General features: G+C 31.3%; 3 protein-coding genes across 8 annotated transcripts; all 3 read right to left on the bottom strand.

Annotated features, from left to right (window-relative positions):
* Positions 1-1404: 1404 nt before the first annotated feature.
* On the bottom strand, positions 1405-5059 carry LOC126676841 (probable inactive receptor kinase At4g23740). Of its 4 annotated transcripts, none has more exons than XM_050371145.2 (4): positions 4969-5059; positions 4552-4621; positions 3053-4358; positions 1405-2333 (listed from the first exon to the last, which is right to left on the bottom strand). In XM_050371145.2, exons 3-4 carry the CDS (start codon positions 4278-4280, stop codon positions 1684-1686), a joined length of 1878 nt encoding a protein of 625 aa, XP_050227102.1. In that variant the 5' UTR covers positions 4281-4358; positions 4552-4621; positions 4969-5059; the 3' UTR covers positions 1405-1683. The 4 variants fall into 4 exon arrangements, with proteins under 4 accessions (XP_050227102.1, XP_050227100.1, XP_050227101.1 ...); XM_050371143.2 differs by having other exon boundaries at positions 4552-4618; positions 4969-5040; XM_050371144.2 differs by having other exon boundaries at positions 4552-4618; positions 4937-4969.
* Positions 5060-8707: 3648 nt separating this feature from the next.
* LOC126677359 (putative glucose-6-phosphate 1-epimerase) lies at positions 8708-12224 on the bottom strand. The gene is made up of 7 exons (XM_050371927.2): positions 11482-12224; positions 11311-11385; positions 10915-10971; positions 10657-10820; positions 10094-10331; positions 9680-9779; positions 8708-9115 (listed from the first exon to the last, which is right to left on the bottom strand). Exons 1-7 carry the CDS (start codon positions 11578-11580, stop codon positions 8946-8948), a joined length of 903 nt encoding a protein of 300 aa, XP_050227884.1. The 5' UTR covers positions 11581-12224; the 3' UTR covers positions 8708-8945.
* A 3938-nt stretch (positions 12225-16162) lies between these two features.
* LOC126677357 (hydroxyproline O-galactosyltransferase HPGT1-like) lies at positions 16163-20088 on the bottom strand. Of its 3 annotated transcripts, XR_007640503.2 has the most exons (13): positions 19658-20083; positions 19472-19535; positions 19343-19392; positions 19041-19237; positions 18786-18849; positions 18634-18706; positions 18146-18269; positions 17719-17806; positions 17560-17610; positions 17004-17075; positions 16809-16921; positions 16465-16546; positions 16163-16364 (listed from the first exon to the last, which is right to left on the bottom strand). XR_007640503.2 is itself a non-coding variant. In XM_050371925.2 (12 exons), the coding sequence occupies exons 1-12, from the start codon at positions 19801-19803 to the stop codon at positions 16524-16526; spliced, it is 1065 nt and encodes a 354-aa protein (XP_050227882.1). In that variant the 5' UTR covers positions 19804-20083; the 3' UTR covers positions 16163-16523. The 3 variants fall into 3 exon arrangements, 2 of the variants coding, with proteins under 2 accessions (XP_050227882.1, XP_050227883.1); XM_050371925.2 differs by having other exon boundaries at positions 16163-16546; XM_050371926.2 differs by lacking the exon at positions 17560-17610 and having other exon boundaries at positions 16163-16546; positions 19658-20088.
* Between the last annotated feature and the right edge of the window lie 788 nt (positions 20089-20876).

Genomic DNA, 20876 nt, shown 5'->3' with positions numbered 1-20876 from the left:
GTTGTATGAAATACACTCTTGAAATTCATCACGTATTTTTGTAATTTTCAACCTATATCTTAACAAAAAATAGAGGAATTACATTATGATTGGCAAATCAAAATATAGTCTCTTAATTTAATTATGTTTTGATTTTTGTATTTGATGATATTTGAATTAATTTAATGATATTGACGCATCTATATGGATGTTAGCTAATAATGCATGATTATAATTTTTTTCATTTAGAATCATTAATTGAAAAAGATAAGGTTATAGATTTTTGTGAATCTCAATTAAGTTTTAAGAAAAAGGTGAAAAAAATATTATAAGGACTTTAAGATAAATTTTGCCATTTATTTATAAAAGCATAGTGAAGGAGTGGGTGTGGGGTATTATTACCATTGGTTCTCCTTTCCCCTTCCGAGGACCCTAGTCTTTTTATTCCTTTCTATTTTATTATAAAGAGAATGATTGATTATATATATTGGATAAATAAATATATTTTAAAATAAAATTGTACTATATGGTGGAATCTTTGATAATTACTATATATACTAGGCTTAATTCCTTAAAAAAATCCCACCTTGTATTTTTTTTTCGTTTATACCCTGAACTTGTAAAAACACCATTTGTACCCAATTTTGAGTTTTTATGTTTCATCTCTACCCAAAAGCATTAAATTGTACTCTTTTCATTTGAAAAAGAGTTTAAAACAATCCTTCATTTTTAACTTATATACTAATTAAATATTAATGTTATTAATAGTACAAAAACACCATCTTTTTCAAAAAAATTAAAAATAATAATAATTTTTTTAAAAAATATATCCGATTTTTTTTTTCATTTTTTTAATTTTTCTTCATTTTTTTAAAAAATATCTCCGACAAAAAAATTAAAAATAATAATAATTTTTTTTAATTTTTTAATTTTTTTATAAAATTAAAAAAATTAAAAAAATTAATTAATTATTTGGATGTATTTGATTATTTTTTAAGTTTAAGGATTTATTTGTATTTTTAAAAATAGAAAAAAGCATGTTTTAAACTCTTTTCCAAATGAAAAAAGTACAATTTAATCCTTTTGGGTAGGGATGAAACATAAAAACCCAAAATTGGGTATAAATGGTGTTTTTACAAGGTCAGGGTATAAACGAAGAAAAAATGCAAGGTGGGGTTTTTTTAAGGAATTAAGCCTATATACTAATATGAAAAGAACAAAATATTAAAATAATTTATAAACTTGGAATATTAAAATTCAATATATTTACAATAAATTAAATGTATAGATAAAAAATAATAGGCATATGATTGAATTTTAAACAAAATTAACAAGTAAATTAATAATCACCACTTTCAATATGGTAACCGCGAAAATAAATAATCTAATAGCTACCAAAGCTAACAGTAATTTAAAGTCAAAAGAAAATCCAAAAAAAAATTAAAATTTCACTTAATAATAAACTTACATTTCTAATCTTTCCCTGGAAAAAACAGTTGCAATCAAAATGGTGATGCAGACCTATCCTCTACAAAACTAGTTCATCTAGAAGTGGAAAAAAATATCACTTTGTTTGACAGCAAAAGAGCAAAATAAATAGTATAACATTTTAGAAGCAGCAGTCTGAGCTAAATAATTTTTTTTAAAAAAAGAATCAACAGAACATGCACAAATAACTCATTTTTGTTTCTGATTTCTGCAAATTCAGGAATCTTTCTCAATCAATAGAGGCGGCGGCGGTGTAGAACTTTCCGATCTGTTTTCGGAAGATGTTCGATTATCGGTGTCAATTCTTCGGACACCTTCAATCATCTTAACTACTTCAGGCATCTTAGGTCTTTGATCTGGAATCCTCACAACACAAGACAATGCTATCTGTAACATCTCCACCAGCTCTTCCTCTATATTTGGATACCTCATAAGCTCCATATCAAACACTTCTGCGGTCCACTCCTCACGAACTACGGAATGAACCCAACGGACTAAATGGATGATCTCATCGCCCCCAGTAGTATGGATCGGAGACTTTCCAGTCAGTAGCTCTAATAACACCACCCCGAAACTATATACATCTGAAGGCTGTGCTGCTTTCCTGGTGTCGGTCACTTCTGGGGCGCGATAACCAGCAGCACGAGAAACAGGTGCAGCTAATGGGCTCATTATGGTTGACAAACCGAGATCAGACACGCAGCCATACTGTCGGGAGTTGAGAAACATGTTTGAGGATTTAATATTCCCGTGGACGAATTTGCCACCGTTTTCTAAGTGGATACGAGCAATTCCTCTTGCTGCGCCTATTGCAATTCTAATTCTGGTATCCCAATCCAGGGACATTCGGTCTCCGCCTCTTTTACCTGCACAGTTATTGAGACAATTGAGTTCTTATGCTCTACAGTTTAATTGACTACTCGACACACATGAGCCGAGGAATGATATTCGACTAAGCATCTAACACAGATTAGTCATATTTGTCACAGTTTGACAGCACCAAAACCATTGATTATGTTTTGAACCCTACATTTTTATTACTTGGTCTTACAGAAATTGCAATTATCTTTTAATCAAACAACTGCTACGAGATTATATACTCTTTTCAAACGCCTACTGATGCCATTTTGTTTCTAGTTTTCGGAATTTCTTGAATTAACTGATTGTTGGATGCCTAATTACCTAGTTATTCTTGAATTTATAGGTTACTGGAAGCTATTAGCTCGTATGCTTGCAAGAATCAAGATTAGTAGATTTATTGAAGTTTCCGCAACATCAAGTTCAAACTAGTAATAGAATTTAATTGCCTAACACTAAATAACATATTCTAGTGGCATTACATTACAGAAATTCATCTATAGCTACAATAACTTCCTAATGACTCAATTGCAAAAAAAAAAAAAAACTCTCTGATTAAGGTTAAAACAGGGTTCTTAAACCTTATGAAAAATCATTACTGCAGTAACAACTCAATATACCACAAGAATATACATTTTAAATGTAAAATTGCAACTCAAATTCAAGAGTAAATAAAATATAATTTTGCAAAGAGACATTGAAATCAGATTAGACGAAAACAACATACCATGAAGAATAGAAGAAACACTTCCTTGACTGAAATAATCATACACCATCAGCTTCTCATCTTTTGAATAATAGTAAGCTTTAAGCTCAACTACATTCTCATGCTTAATACTTCCAACAATCTCCATCTGTTGTTCGAAATCTCGCTTCCCAACGCTCACTTCCTTCAATCTTTTTACCACCACAGTGGTTGCATCCTCCAATATGGCCTTATATGCCATACCAAATGTACCTTTTCCTAAAACCTCAGCAGAAGCCCTCAGTAAATCTTCCAAATCAAAAGCATAGTTACAACCCTCAAAGAAAACCAACTTATTATTCGCATCCTGAGTCCTCGAAACCACTTTCTCCGGGGACATTTCTCCCTTCTGCAACTTACTCGAAAACTCATTTCGAGTCTTTTTCCTCGAGCAACAAACAATTATCAAGAAAGCAAAGGCTACAAGCCCTAAAACACAAGCAGCAGCTACAATCCCTAGCAGAGCTTTTTCACCAAGACCTCTAGCATGCTTATGACTCGGAGAAGTAGGAGGACAAAGAAAAGGTGAAGCACGAGGAGCAGAACTCCCAAACGAAATACGATTACCCGAAAACACTGAATTGGGGAATCTTGCAAGGGACTTAGGTACACTACCGGATAGATTATTGTTAGACAAGTTTAGCAACTGCAAACTAGGGAAATTAATATCAGGTATCTCACCCGAAAGAGAATTATTCGCAAGATTCAAAGCAGCAAGATGAGTCAAATTAGAAAAAGAAACAGGAATACTCCCAGTAAATCCATTGTTACCCAAATTAACAATGGTAAGATTACTCCAAACAGAGAAATCAACAGGCAACGGCCCAGATAAGTTATTATACTGAAGATAAAGAAAAGACAAGTTCTTTAGATTAACGAAATCAGAAGGAAACTCCCCACTAATTAGATTAGATCTAAGGCTCAAAATCTGCAGAGCAGACAACCTACTGATAGTGTTAGGCGGGATAGGGCCTTGAAATCCAACACCAGGTAACCTTAAAGCTGTCACACGAGACTCATCTTTACTACAAATAACACCAGTCCAATGATTGCAAACTGGTGAGCTCTCGTTCCAGTTTAGTGAACGAGAGTGAGACAATTTGCTTAACAAATCAAGTAAAGCTTGCTTATCTTCAACTGGGTCTGCATTCACAAGAAATAAAGCTAAACTTACTAAAATAATTGAAGAGAAAATGTATTTAGCTTCCATTGAGTAAGCTAAAACAAACTCCAAGCCAAAAAAAACGAGGTGTTTCTTGCTGAGTTTCCTTCTGTTTTTTTGTTTAACCTGCAATATGGGTGTATGAAAAAGTGTTAAACAATTTAAAAAAAAGGTACAGAATTTCAAAATTGAACTAAAAAGACAGATTCCAAGAAAATTGTCGAGTAAAAGAACATTAAAGAATGAGCCTTTGTTACTTTACAGGCTTTGAAAATTGTTGGGGTTTGGTCAAAAAGTAATCTTTAATTCTTTTACTTACTTGAATTTCAAAATCAGTTCGTCTCCAATCTCCACAATTTGAACTCTTCTCTCTTTTTGTTTCTTTTCTGCTTTAACAAGAAACCAGATTTAATCAGCCAACATAATAAAGTTAAAAATATAATAACAGAAATTAGCCACTAATTATTATAATAACATGCATGTGAGGAAATGAATAAGAATAAACATACAAGTAATAATTTATTTTGAAAAAAGTGATTGTTTTCTGGCTAAAGTAGAATGAATTAACAGTGCTAATCATTTATAAAGAATGAAACTTTTTGTCCTGAAATTCGGTTATACTACGACTACCATTTATGGGTACTTGAATTTATATACTTAACGGCTATATTTGCTGGTCTTTTTTCTTTTTAAGTAACTGAAACCTGGAGGAGAGAGTAATTAATGAAGCGGTTACCGGTGGAGGTGACGGCGGTGGAGGAAGAATAACGGTGAACGGAAACTAGTTAGTTTATACTTTATAGTGTGGTGGTGGGTATGTGTTCGAGCTTTGAAGTGTTTCGGTGAGGATTGATGACGTGGCAGGGGGGAGAGCCTGAGAAGTGGGGACCTGTAATAAATTAGGTGAACTGTATAGAAAAGTATGTCGTAGGATTATACTGTGTCGTTTTGTGTTTTGGATGTTGTAGTGGGCCCCGCTTTGATGCAGTGAAACTAGCTAAGAAGCACGGAAACTTCGACAAAGTTGCGTTTCCCGTTTCGGAAACGTTTCGGAAACCGGAAACTCTTGGACACCCGTACGAAACGTTTCGGGTCGTTTCCGTAAATAATAAAAATTAAAAATTTGTAAAAAAATTAAAATTATTACCCACAAATAAAAAAATTTAACTAGTTACCCATAAATTTTACATTCGCATTGCCCACAATACATGAAATATACTTATTTGTGTTGAATTATATTATATTTTTTTATATATTTATAAAATTTTAAATATTTAGTATATTAAAATGAATTATTTTATTAATTATCATAAATATTTAGATAATATTTTTATAAATATATCCCTACATTTTTGTTATTTACACGTTTCCCCCACGTTTCGTGTCCTTCATTTTGAAAAATTTTCGTTTCCCCGTGTCCGTTTCGTATCGTTTCCGTTTCCCGTTTCCGTTTCCGTGCTACCTAGGAAACTAGTTCTTTAAAACCAACCGGTTTTTGTAGCGCTGTAAATGGCCTGATCCGAGCCGAGCCTTGAGCTATTTATTTTCGATAAATGCTAGTTCGAGCTTTGAACAAAGTTTAGATGTTTAAAATTTATAATGTTCACATTTAATTCGTGTTTGTTTGGCCACTAAACTAACAAGCTCATAAAAATATTAAAAAAATCTCATTCTCGACCTCGTTTGTTTAGTAGATTAACAGATGTACACGAGCTCAGCTCGTTTAAGAGGTAAGAATGAATAGAGATTCAAACCACGAAACAAACGAACAAGAATTTTTAAATATATTAAAATTATGTAGTTTTAATAAAATAATAAAATATTTTATATTTAGTTTAACTACGAGTTAGTTTGCGAACTCTTAATCTACTTCTATACAAGCTGGTTCACATATTTTTTAAACGTCATCGTACGGTTTTTTTAATATATTAAAATTATGTATGTGTTTTATTTAAATAAATTGAACTATTATGTTTTTTTTTCCTTAAAAGAAATGTATAAAATTCAACTAATGTTTAATTTTTCTCTCGTACTGGTTGAGCCAGTTGGTTTCGGTTTTTCTTGATACAATCAGCAAAATGTTTTGATGATGTACTGGATGACTGTGGGTCGTTGATTCAGAAGGATTTGAGGTCATGGGTGGGGAGTGTATAGCCGTTGGATTTAAAGCAGAGCTAGAAAAAGGTTCGTCTGGTCTCTGTGCCCCATCTTATCATGATAACAAGTCTACAATATAAGGGCTGTTTTTAGGGGGGTAAAGTTTTTGAATAAAATTTACTTTTACTTGTTAAGCAATCGGTTGGGTATCATAACCAGTGGTTGAACCATCAACTGATGGCCATTTTGGTTCGGCTAATATCAGTCGGCCGCTGGTTCGGTTGTCATAAAGCTGATTCTAAATTATGTGAACATACTCCTTTAGCAATAAAATTGTAAGAGGTCCCTATCATTATCTCAACCAACAATTAAGCTACACTTATGAAAATGTTGATGGTATGGCCCAATTTTGTCTACTCAGTGCCGGGTTGAATTTTTCCATAACACTCTGTACATTCCACAACTTGCCAACTTTAATTGCCTCCAACCAATAAACTCCTTTTCCAAAATGCTTCTAATCATGAATGGTGCATTTTATATATACACTCAGTCACCCAACCAATTGGTAACTGATTTTTTTAAAACTTTTCGTAACCGTAATCGAAATATATAACTGAATTGTAACCGTATCAAATATTTTTTTCGATTCAAACAATTATTTAATCAATCAAATAACTAAATTTAACTAATATTTATTATAAAAAAGAAATAGTTAAAATTTGTATGAGTTTTTAATTATATACAAACAAATTGATACATAATAAATTATAAAATACCTTACGTTTCCACATAATTAGTAAAATAGCAATGCGTATATGTAATTTGGTTAACTTGGTCAGTCCGATTAATTTAAATATATTTATCTGAAAAATTAAACTGAACTAAATTAATTATATTTTTAAAATTATAAACCATACTCGAACCCAAATAAATTAAAAATGGAACTAAATTTTGGTTGAATTAGGTTGATTAATTCGGTTATACTTACATAATGCAGTAGAGTAGTTGGAATTGAAGTGATGGTTTAGGATGCAGTGTGTTTGAAGAATGTTGGTGGGATGTAATTGGGGTATTTGAACATGTTGTGTTGATATGTTTGATTTTGGAGTTATGTATGTGAGATTGGGAATAATAAAACAGCCCATTTTGGCACCTTCTTGCTGTATTTATGGAACATGGCTTATTGGCTAATTGTTTTGGGGTTTCTGTCAAAATCATATCTGGGCCAGGGATATTGGGTTTCCCTATTAATGTATACTTTAGCAAGTATTGATGGTATTTGTTTTTTTAGCTTAAATTTCATAAATGGAATTTTAAAAAATATATTTTTTAAAAGAAATTGAAAGCTAAATCCGAGAACCTAATACGGAATAAACCTTTTATGCTGATACATGCGCTGCGTGATTTGCATATCTACTTACAAAAAATAAATTATCGAATTCTCTGAAATTGCCTAAATTGATCTCTAATATAAACCACTACAATCATGACATCCGATTCAACCATCATTTGACAAACTCCTCATAAAAAAGAAAAATAAATTTTTTATAACAAAATTACAAAAGAAAAATAAACAAGGAAATATCATATTTTAAAAATAAAACTTCTATAGTCAATACACAATATATTTATTTTGAAAGGTTTTCAATTTATTTCTGATTTTTAATTTAAAATAAATTAAATTTGATATGCGCTCGTCGATAAATTTTTATCCACCAAACCAAAAAGAAAAAAAAATGATTGTTTATTATATTATACGAGTTCGGCCTATAAAAAAAATTCCAATTAGATAACAAAACAATATTGAAGTAATAATCTTAGATATCTAATATGCACTGTTAAATTATATGTGTTTATGTCAGAGGTAATTCGACTAATATGCAATGATGCGTAGATGATGATGAGTTTTTTTTTATCTATTGATTTATCTCGAAGAAAATATCAAAAAACAGTATAACATTTTTTTTCTTCTAATAACTGCAGATACACACTTTGTAAGTTTATAACGCAAGGATCAGAGTGGCCATAACCATGCCATTGATCTCTTGATGTATTTAGAGACGCATTTACCTTCACAACCTCCTGATAATTTATCTAACATTTTCTTTCCCTTTTGTGTTTAATGCGAGAGAACCTCTTTGTAAGCCAAATATTTTATTTGATAAGAGTTATACTTGACCACTAATTAAAACATCTATTTTTTTCTATGTTGCATCATCCGAATGAACCTTCTTTCACAAGTTATAATAAACCGAGAAATACTTAGAGTTCACCACATCATTTGTGTATTGAGCCGACTATCTTAAAACACATCATTAAAATGTATAAAATATTTAACAGCGAAGTTACATTAAGAATTTCTCATAATCAACCCCGGATTAAAACGCATATTCTTCATAAAATTGATTTTGCTGGAAAATCAGTTCCTTATACATCTTCAAAGACACATGGAGAAGATACTAAAACAGACATCTCCATTTGACTAACAAGGTAAATATGATTTTCTTTATTTACCTCGTCTTTACAAACACAACAAAAAAATGAAAAAATTACTTGTCAAAAAACAACATTTTATTTAGATTAGTTATGCCTTGAATCTTGAAAGAACTGAGTTATTCAACTGGAAGAAATAACAGAGAGTTCTAATCGGCCCGTCCATTCCTCACCTGGCTTTAGCGTAATTGGCTTCTCAATTGCTGCCCCGTCAACACATAGCATCTGTTTATACTCTTCATCACCAAAATCTGCAATGGCTTTCGCTTTCTTCTCCCATGGATTCCACACCACTATACATACAAACCACAATAGAACTTCAATAACAAGTAAACGAAACAGAGCCCTCACGAGCTGTTCAGTGTTCAGCTCGATAAGAGATGGACTCGAGCCCATTTGTTAGTTTAAATGAATTATTTTTGAAATCTATTTTATATTCATTTATTTAAACAAGCCAGAGTTTGAGCTAACTGGTGCTCGGCTTGTTTAATTAGTCCGCATATGACCTCTTTAAGCTTGGTTAAGAGCTCGCAGCTCATTTAGGAACTCGGTTATCAGTTGGCGAGACGCAGGCTGAGTCTAAGCCGAGCTTGAACTTTTTACAAAAAAATAAATGAATCAAGTTCAAACTCAGTGCTCACAGCTTGAACAGAACTACAGCTCCGTACTCAAAACAGAACCGAGGTCAAGCCGAACATGAATATTTCACTGTATGTAATGAGCTGAATCAACATATCAAAGTTCGGTTTGATTTACAGCTCTATAAATAAGTGAGAAAATGTAAATTCTTTTTTGTGGAACTACTGACTCTAGTTTTAGTTTAGTATAAAAGGTTGAAGGAAAAGAAAGAAGGTTACCTATATCAGGAAGTCCTTCTTTTCGCACATGAAATGTTCGCTTTTTTTCATGATCAAAAATAGCAACAACGTTTGAACAGCTCACATAAACACGATCCACCTGAAAATCATAACAATTTCCACCTTTGCTTAATAAGCCAATAACTTTTATACTACTATAGAAATAGGTCTAATTGTTTAGTCATCCAATCCAATTACTAAAACCAAATTTATATCAAGAACAAAAAAGTTATATAAAGGCATACAACTTCGCTATTAGTGAAATATATATACGATTATGTTGCACATAAATGGAACCCTCAAATGAAAAATTGATACATTCTTTATATGATACTTTATAAGTATGAAGTTTTAAGAGTTTCATAAGTGTTCTTGGAACAATAAGTTTTCTTGCAACATAGTTCTTAATCATACCTCAGATTCAAAAGTCAAGGTGTCTCCTTGTTCGGTGAAGCGTTCTCTTTGACATAGGTTGTCTAGATAATCAAGAGTTTCCAATCCCTCAACCCTCACTTCACTGATGTCTGAGATGGCGAAATATGTGTGATAGGCAATTGAGAAGCTATATGGCTTGCAGTTGATATTTCTGATGCGTGATAGCAAGTTCAGGTTCCCATCTGCTGCTAATGACACTCTGAGACGAAACTCGAAGCTGCAAATACAAGTTACTTTAAATTTAACATTTCTGCTACAATATTCTGCAAAATTTCAGTGGGTAGACCTGACTCTAACGGGTCGATTCACATTTTTCTTTGATTATTTATTGCATAGAAACATTGACATAGTACATGACTCAAACAAAAGACGGCGAAACAACATTAGTAGTAACATATGTATAATTCTTTTGCAGTTTTCAAATCGTTTTCAGATTTAGAATTGAAAAGCCGAAGTGTACGACTTGAAAAAGTTTCTGCAGAACTTAGATTATTAAAGTCAAAATGCACATAATAAGGATATGTGATTATCAGAGATTATACCTATGTGGCCAGATCTTAAGATCTTCATCAGAAGGCTTAAGTAGCAAATCAACATATGTTTTGCCATTAGAGTCATTAGAAGGCAACGGAGGAGGATTATCATCTATCGCCCAAATTTTCTTCCGTGCAAACCCATTTTGCTCCAGCGATCCACTATTTCCAAACTTCAATACCAATACACAGAATCCTATTAGCCAGAAATCTCCAGAATTGACATATAATACTCATAGATAAACTAACATATAGGCTAAAATTTACCTGCGGAAAGCATATAGGAATTCCTCCTCGTACTGGATGGGGTGGCTTGAATATCGCCTGTTGAAGATTAAAAACCACGGGATAAACCGCAGATCATAAAAAATTAAGCACAAATATTGTCCAATCTCTAATCTTAATTTCAATTGTATAAGACTAGCTGCCTATGTTGTACAAAAACTTATCGATTGCTATGATTCAAGTCTCATTTCTCTTTCAGAAACTGCAGAACTTCATACTTATAACTTATTCTTACAAAAGATTATTGTTTCACCATTTTCCAGATAGGTTTATAATTTATTCTTATAGAAACATATCATTCGCGTTTTTGTTTCATCATTTCTCATTCAACGTTTTTCCGATTTAGTGCAACATAAGTCAAGGAGCCCAGTTGCTTACCTTACTGCTAGTGAAGAGCAATTCTTCTCCTTGTTCAGTCTTCCATGAAAGAACCTGTCCTCCATGCAAACTAACCTGGATGAACACAAATTAGCATACCATTAGTCAAATATAGCAACAAAATGAGATCTACTAATTAAAAATTTCAAGAATGAATTTGCTAATTCGAACCCGAACAGAAGCTCCTCGAGGATTACGAAGAACAATCTGATCAATTCCATTTCTATCTTTAACAACTTCAACTGCTGCTGCTGATCCAGATTGATTCATAGTGACAAAAGAATCAAGACTATACAAAACTAATAGAAACAAACAAATCTTTTTCTTGGTTTCTCTCAGAATTACAAGAATCAAGAACACACCAACACAAGAATCAAGAACTCCTGAGCCTGAGAGATTAAAAAAGGCAAAGACTCGGCAATTACTGAAACAGTTGAACTTTTCTGTAAGCTACTTTCTTGTGACAAACCCTTTATTTCCCGTGAAAGGAAAACAAAAACGCAACTACTAAATCTCTAACTACCTAAAAGATTTCAAGAACTTGTTTGATGGGTTTCCCACTTCAATAAAAAGAAAGAAACTTGTGGACTAAAATTAAAACCCTTCAAAAAAACTTAAAAAAAAACAGATCCTTTACTAAAACAAACACAAGAAAATTATAAGTATCTCTTAACTAGTTAAAATTCAAGAAGAAGAAACAAAATTATCCCAGATGACCCAACTGTCTAAAATTCACAAAGAACCAATCAAAGAATAAAGAAAGGTTTTTTAGAGTGTCAGTTTCACAACTTTAAAGGAGGAGAAAATATAATAAGGGTCAAGATTGGATCACAGCTTTTTCCAAGATTTAGTCTTGAAATATAATTGAATTTAATAGTGAGACCTCGTCTTTAAAAAGATTAGAATAAAATTGAAAGGGCAATTAGAGACTAAAAAAATAAAAGATGCAACACAAAAATATGTCATCATTAGGAACATGACTAACTCATAAATAAATAATTAAAGAAATTAAGAGTAGCACCCACTTGTTTTTGGGTACATAATACATAATGTGAAAAAAAGAATTAGATTTATAAAATTTTCAAAAAAGACATGAGAGGATAGTTCTCTAGAGTGGTGGATATTTTGATTTTTTTGTACAATTTTGAAATGAAAAACATGCGACCATGATTACCTGAATTAACGAATATAACTGCCCTTTTGAAACAAAGAAAGAATGTTTTGGAATGTTAATATTTATTCTGGTTCCTATAAACTTTAAAGGGTTTAATTTAATTTGTTTAATATAAAAAATAATTCAATGTATGCATACTCATAACTTTTAAAAGAATTAGTACGTGTATTTATGGATTCGATTAATATAAACTTATATTGTCCTAATTATGTTTTATTGTGCTTTTTGAGATATGTCGCATTTTTATTATTTGTTTTTCTTTTCTTTTTATCTTTTGTTTACTATTAACCTTTGAACCATTAATACGTAAAAAAATTATAAAATTAATTAGTTTAAAATAATTATTAGTCTAGAGTTAATATTTGTATATTATATTTTCAATGCAAGATAAATAATATAAAAATAAAATATTAATTATATGCTTGAATTTTATATGGAAAGTATGAGATAATGGAATATCATTAATGCAATTAATAATATTTTATTAAATTTATAATTAGTTTGAGTTTAATAAAATTCTGACTTTAAGATATGTCACATTCATTAATTTAGTTTACATTTCTTTTTAGAAAAAAATAATTGAAAGAAGTGAAATGTCAACAATTGAAGCTTGAAACCAACAAGATTATCCCATTCATTGTGCTAATCTGCTTAGTCAGCTGAACAAAAATAAATATCCATAATCCATATGAAAACAGAAGAGAATAAATTCCTTTTTACATGCAACAAAAATGAATGTAGAAGCAAAGAAAGATGCAACTAATAGGTTGTTGGATTCATATAATTAAACTTAAATATCATATATTAATGTAAATACTTTAACTAAGACCCCACTAAAAGGAGGCTTAAGTGGGGTTGGACCATTAGACCTAAATAGAATGAATTGTCATAACCATGAAAATCAAAGGTAGACATGGTCTAGCAAGTACTACACATTTTCTTCCCTTTTATTTTGACATACTTTCAAGAAACATATATGAAAATGTGCATCTAACCATCTTACAATTTACATGGTTTTCAACCCAATAACAGAAATTCTTTGACGTTAATTTGTTTGTAACTTTTCATGATCCGGTAGACAATTCAATAATATAAAAAAAAATGTTGGTTGTACTAAAATTGAAAATAATTACTATCAACTCCTTAATTTTAAATTATGATTATTAATTAGTGGTTTTCTCGTATATTATTTAAGTAATTTATTTTCATCTAATATTTAAGTGAGTTAATTGCACCAAAAATCAAAAAAAATCACGTATTTTTGGTATTTAAATACCAAAAACACGCAAAAATTAGTGATTTTTGATGCAATTAGACTTATTTAGTATAACAACTGGAATTTTTCTTATAAGGATTCAAATTGACAAAACGCATATTTAAATCTCTATACTATAAAATTGGTCTTTATTTGATCCCTCCAATATTTTTTTTATATATTGAGTCCTTATATTTTTAATGTTGTGGACATTGGGTCTCTTGTTATAAAAAGTGTTAATGATTGAAAGACTTATTTTCAATAACAATAAAAGTGTAGAAATCCAATTGAAGAAAAAAGTTATATAAAAAATAAATAAAAAAGTTATCACAGACACACTAACGGAGCATTGAATACACACACTTTATTTCCGTGTTAGAGAGACCTAAGTTTTATAAAATTTAAAGTATAGGGATTCAATCTTGACAAATAAAAGTAGAGGGGCTCAATTCACAAAGTATAATAATATAGAGATCTAAATATGCATATTACCATTTCAATTAAGTAAAATTAAGTCATAAAAAATGTAACCTTTTAAAATACATGATGAAAATGATAATTTTAACTTAAATTAAGAAAAGGTTGATAGTAATGAACTATAAAATTTATTTGGTTTACTAATAATAAAAAGATGAGTTTGAGAAGGAGAGGTGATATAATTGTACCTAAAAGTGCATTTAGTTTGGAAAAATGGTACCGACAAAGGAAATTGTTTTGGCTAAGAAATGTGTTGTTGACCAAAGATGCAATGCACCTTCACTGTTTCATGCTTTTTCTTCATTACTCATGACTTAGATTTGCTTTTAGAATGCACTTTTGGCCTACCTTTCTAAGCCCATACACAGAAAATTCCACCCACCAATATTGGGCTCAACAGTGTGGTATCCACTTATTGGGTGCTCAACTCTCGCCTTCAGAGGAAACTACACTCCAAACTACCTCCTTTTTTTGATGTTTTTGTAAAATTATGTCTTATTTTTGTTTCATATTTTATAAAAATATACTTTTGTTAACTTGTATTTATAAAAATAAACTTTTTAAATATAATAAGAAAATTTATCAAAATTTTACCAAATATCCAAGAAGAGCATATTTTTACAAAAATTGAAAAAAAAAAGACATTTTTTGAAAACACTCATTAGTCATAAAAGAAGGATTTCAATAAAATCTATATGATATGTTATAATTTTGCTTAGATTTGATTTCTAAATTTGATATCTTTTAAATTTTTGTTTTTTTATCTTTGATTTCTTTTAAAGTTATTTTTGTATTTTGGTTAAACCGAAAACCAAACCAAATTTTTCGATTTTTTTTTATTTTCTTTTAAAGACCGAATAATTCCCATATTTTTACTATCAAATAGGAGTGAGCCGACGGTCGGTTTGATTAAATTCGAACCGAATTTCTCCAATTGTGCTTTGAATCACAGGGAAAAGTCTTGTTTGCTTGTCTTATGCAGTCTTTTATGGAATTATCTCACCACAAGCGCCATGAAAAACAAATCCATTACTTTAGTAACAATTTTCTAGTAATTCAGGACAAAAACCTAAAACTTTCAAAATTTCCCCAATTCATGGCAAAGACTATGCCAATTTCCAGGAAAAATCAACTACATTTCACGTATACCACACTGAACTTGGGAATTAAAATTAAACCGAAAAGAAGAACCTGAAGTACCTGACATTACTCTAGGCTATCATTTATCTGATTGAGAAGGATCATCTAAGCTTTCTTCCCAATTTCATTCATGAAACCATCGCTTGAACTGTCATTTTTGTGGCGTATATTTTTCATATGAAACAAAACCCTAAGCTTTGCGTGAATTGTAATCCATGGGTTTCTGTTTTGAGTTTGGTAAGCCTGAAAGAGTGCAGTTTCAAGAATTGAAAATGGGCGCGAAAAAGTTGCCCCTTCAGTTCTCGAGGAAGGTTGGGGTACAAAAGGGTTGCTTATTTCAGTTAATTGACCGTTACAAAAATAATTATTCAAGTGTTGTTTATTTGACCCCAAAAACAACCATGATTTTTTTAACTGACAGTTTGATTATAAAATGAATCATTAACTTTGGCATGTTTTATACTTTTAATCAGTGTTTTAAAGAGGCTCATAAAACTAATTGATACTCAAGATCGACTCGAAATGACTTAAAATTTTAAACCGAGCTCGACAATTAAAGAGGGTCATAAAACTAAATGCATCAAATGTATTAAATTTTTCCATGAATAATTTTACTCTATTGAACTCGAGTTGAGATCGAGCTCAAAATTTTAAGCTCATTCAAGCTCCACCCGAATAACACATTAGAGTTCGAACTTGAACTTAGCATAAAGCGGACTGGCTCGGCTCGTATACATCTCTAAATGTAATAGAGCTTTAATACTATTTATTTTCTTTTAAATTGTACTAAATGAACCGTACAAATCTAGAAAAACTAGACCCATATTATGAAGAATCGGTAAGAAATACCAGGTTGCTAAATTTTAGGTACTTCAAAAACACTGCTATATTACATTTTCAATTAAACTGTGGCTACTATAGCTTTACAAAATCTTTTTCTGGTTGAAGAATGGTGCTTTCATCCAATGCTTTAGATTAATCCTGATTGTGGCTGATTGGCACCAAAGGCTAACATAAAAGGTCTAGATCAATCAAACGGTAGATGTTCGCATAAAAAAAACCTCATTAATCAATCATGCCACACCTTCAAGGCATCAGAATCACTCACAGTGCATGTTATAGATGATGAAGTTTGACTTTCAATTAGCTCAAGGTTAGTCTAACTAATCACACAGCTGCACATATCGCTCCTGAAGTATCAGACAGATTAACCAAATATATTAGGAAGAGTAGTAACCAGTGTCACTAGCTGAAAACAAACAAGTTCAGTATATTTAAAATCTAAAACCAGCATTGTAAATAACCGGTATCAAGGCACTTGTGAATTGAAAAAGTGCCTTGCCCGCACAGATTTATTAAAATGCAAAAAATGTCATCATGTAAACGCCGAGAAAATTGTATGTTGGTGTTTGTGTGTCGGTGTGTGTATGAGGAAAAAAGACAGAGAGAAACCTGTAGACCATGAGGAGCAGCAAAATTTCCCTTCATCGATGTGCTTCACATCAAGCCCAATGAACCATGATCCGGTACTGACGTCATCATGGGCATATGTTCGGAGAATAGATCTGCTACATATACAGTGGTCAACTCATTGAACCCATATGCATAACGTTGTACCATCTACGAGTGGATGATGAAAGGATTTACCTGTTAATTGAAATAAATTGAGCCAAAGCTTGTGAGATGGCATAGATTTCACCTGAAGCATGTCGGAAGTATCTGCGACAAAGTCAAGATATTAAAACAACAAATTGTAAGAACACGCTGTAGATCGCATCAGACACGTGTTGATTAAGACGGTCTAGGCGCTAATTGCTAGCAAGATATACAAGAGATTATCTTGTTCAGAAAAATCCAATAATAACCGGTTATTTGCCTTTATAATTGATATGCTAATGCAAAAAGTACTACAGGATGGCAGGCTATGCTTTCAGTTATACAACACTGGCCACCCCTGTCTTTCAATTAGGAAGATTTCTTTACTACACTATAATACCATCATAAGATTTATCTAAGATATGGAAGAACAATATATTTAGGGATTGTCTTGTTTTTATTCTTAAGACCAGATAAAGAAAACAAATGAAGCAACTTAAAAATCGTTAAGCTGGAGCATGCTCCACATAAAAAAGTACAATAATACCGCAAGGCGCAAACATTCTCCATTCACTGAATCAAGAGAATCCGAAGCTATATTACTTACGATTTTCCATCACCAAATTTCCACCAGTCTGGTTCATACCATTTATTGGTCCTACAACATGCAGATGACTGACATAAGGGCTGCACATAACATTATTATCCAATATCTACTTCCATTATGAGATAAAATTATCATTAACTACATTTTGATCAAACTTACGGCTCAGAGAAAACTTCGCCTGATTTCATACACCCAATATAAACACGAGGCTTATCTAAATGAGTGGTAAGTGTTGCTCCCAGGGCATCTGTATAAGAAAAGTAAAATACAATATTGTAATTTGTTAGAATTATAGTATTTCAAGCTGCCACGGGCAAAAGTATAACTACGTCTTAACTTTTATATCTAGTTTATCTGCATTTTGAGCCGTAGCATAATATTCAATTGTTAAACAATGAACTCAATTAATAATCTACTAATTTACAGATGTTATTAAGAGAGAATGAAACAGGCGCTATGTATGAGTCCTATTTCAAACAAACTAAGATCTCCCTCTAGCGGATTACTATGATTTAGATTTGAGAAAATGAACATTGAAGATTTATTTCATTGAGAGCCTAAAATGAACTAATATAGATTTACATACCAATATTAACATAAACATCATCATTGACCTTGACATAAAACTCGGCATTCCACTTCTCTACAGCATGTATAAAGAACAATTTTGTCTTTTTCGAATTCTCCTCAGTTGCCTCCACTTGTCCATCCTGTTTAGGTAAAAAAAAAAGGATTTAAATGACTTGCTCATGCTTGCTATTTCAAATTACCAACTTTCTAAACATGCGAATAAAATTTATGTGCATAAGTTTTTATGAAGCATTTAAATGAATTACAAAAATTAGCATAAAATAAGAAATTATGATGTTTTACAAGCAGAAATGCTGCTTCTAAAACACCCTGATTTATTCTAAGGCTGAATTAGTCAAATAACAAGTTAAATTCCTTCACACAGACATCAAAACCTAGAGCTTAGAAGGCTTGCAAGTGTATTTCTTTAAAGGTCATCTCTCTTATAAAAACAAAATATAAAGCAAGCTAAATATTCTTCAAATAATTTAAACGTGATCATACAAGGACAACGAAGTCATTATTCAGCCTATTTTCATCGTCAATATCCTTGTCCAAACTGTCTCCACGATTTGCACTGCAACATGTAAATGTAAGTTAACTAAGAAAAATGAGAATTTCAAATAATATAAAGAAAGATCACCCAAAACAAAAACCTTCTTCCGATAAAAAATCGTGCAACAATGCTCTTTTCCTCCTCCAGTTTCTTAAGAGCCGCACCTGCACATATTCTAATTACTGGATTAACTAATGTACAAAGAACAGCTTAATAAAATATTGAGAATCATGATTAATAAGCAAAAGTGCAGTACATACACATAAACACCCTGCAATGCAACTTTATCTTTTCCATGGGTTAAATAATAAATGAACCGTACACAACTAGTTTTCAAATGGCTAAGTTTACACACCAGTAGGCATCCACGCCTTACGAATTGCATCTCTATTTCTCTTACGACCAAATGTAGTAGCAATTCCAATGACAGCTAAAAGCTTCTTCTTATCATTTTTTTTAGAATGATCGTCCTTTACTTGCTTCGAACCAAAACCCGCTTGCCTAGCTTCAGCAAGATCCATCTCAACCGCTGATAACTTCTTCTGTTGCTCCCTAAATAACAAAAAAACTTGCTATTCATTTGAGTCAATTCTCTTGATAAAGCTGCTCAACACTTTCAACATTTAATCATAAAATTATTAAATAAAAGCAATGTACCTGCAGCCTATAATTTTTAGGGTATCATCAACTGAAATTGCAGATTTATCCTGAAATTAATAAACAAATAAATGATCCCAATAACTAATTCAAAATAATTACAGAACTTAATGAATTTAGAATAATTACCTGACCAGTTCTCATTTCAAGCTCTTTAACTAAATGCAATCTATTCTCTGCATCCTGCCACAAACTAACAAAACAAAAAACAACACATTGTTCGAATTCATTAAACAAAAACTCTCAAATCATAATTAACAGCTAAAAAAGAATTTTTCGAAAACAATACTACAATAAGTAAGTAAGATCAGTTACCGGCCGGCGACGTAAACTGTGGCCATGGTGGCAAACATGGCGAACAAAAGAGCCGAAACTCGAGAACCGAAAGCTGAACCGTTGCCAGTGGCTGTGCCGCTACTGGCGCCACTGATTAACCGGTTACTGGATCCTCGGCTACGCATTTCCTTTGAACTTTTGGTTTTGTTGAATCTGGTATTGAATTTAAAGTGAGCGTTTTAATTTTTGAGGCTAATTTTTGTAGAGCGGGCGCTACTGATGAATAAGACGTGGGAACTGAAGTCTGGTACAATTTTAGATTAATGCTTAAATTCATCAGCACAGCTATTGTGTTGAGATCCAACCAAACGTAATTCAAATTTTCGTTTATAGTAAAACATTTATAGAATTATCTCCCAAAAAATTAAATTTAGCATTTAAATTTCATAAAAACGCATTTTATCAATCTAAAGGAGCAATCAATGGATGCTTTTGGTCGGAATACAAAATTACTAATATCATGTTTGGAGTTATTAAAATTTATTCCTTTTTATTAATAGTATTTTTTTGAAAAAAGTTTCTCATGTTATGAATATTTTTTAAAACTTTTAATAAGATTGAGATTCTCTCAAGTTCAAAAAGGGTCATGTTCACGATTTATACCGTTTACTGTAAACTGAACGGTGTAGATCAAAAAAGTGCAATTTTAATTAAATTAATCTACACTGTTCATTTTAAAATGAACGGCGTACAAGGACAGAGATAGGGAGGGGTTTGCAGTGGCACTTGCCCCTCTAAAATTTAGATTATCCAAATTTTATTTAGTTTAGTGATAAGAGTAATATTTTTTTACACAATTTCAACACCATAAAACTCATATGCATTATATTAATCTAGCTAATACAATCTCTTTTATTTAATTGACCATTCATTCATTTAATTAAAAGATTAATTATGTCATTAAAATATTTTTATACCTAACTAAGTCTAACTATTATTAATATATAAAAAGAAGACATGTAGAACTTCGCGAATAATATTTAATATTTCTATATTAAATTAGACTCAATTATATTTTTTAATAAAGTTAAATTTATTTTTTATTTTTTATAATTGAAAAGGCGGAAACACTTATGGGAAAAATTGAATCACGATCTAACAATTTATTGCACAACGCCTATACCATTTAAGTTATAGCTTATTAGATTTTTTTTATTTTTTATGATAATTTTTAAATGAAAATTATAATATTTTTTTT

The sequence above is a fragment of the Mercurialis annua genome, linkage group LG4 (assembly GCF_937616625.2).
Source record: "Mercurialis annua linkage group LG4, ddMerAnnu1.2, whole genome shotgun sequence".
Classification (NCBI taxonomy): Eukaryota; Viridiplantae; Streptophyta; class Magnoliopsida; order Malpighiales; family Euphorbiaceae; genus Mercurialis; species Mercurialis annua.
Note: the sequence above shows the minus strand (reverse complement) of the source record. Positions and strands in the feature narration are given on the sequence as shown.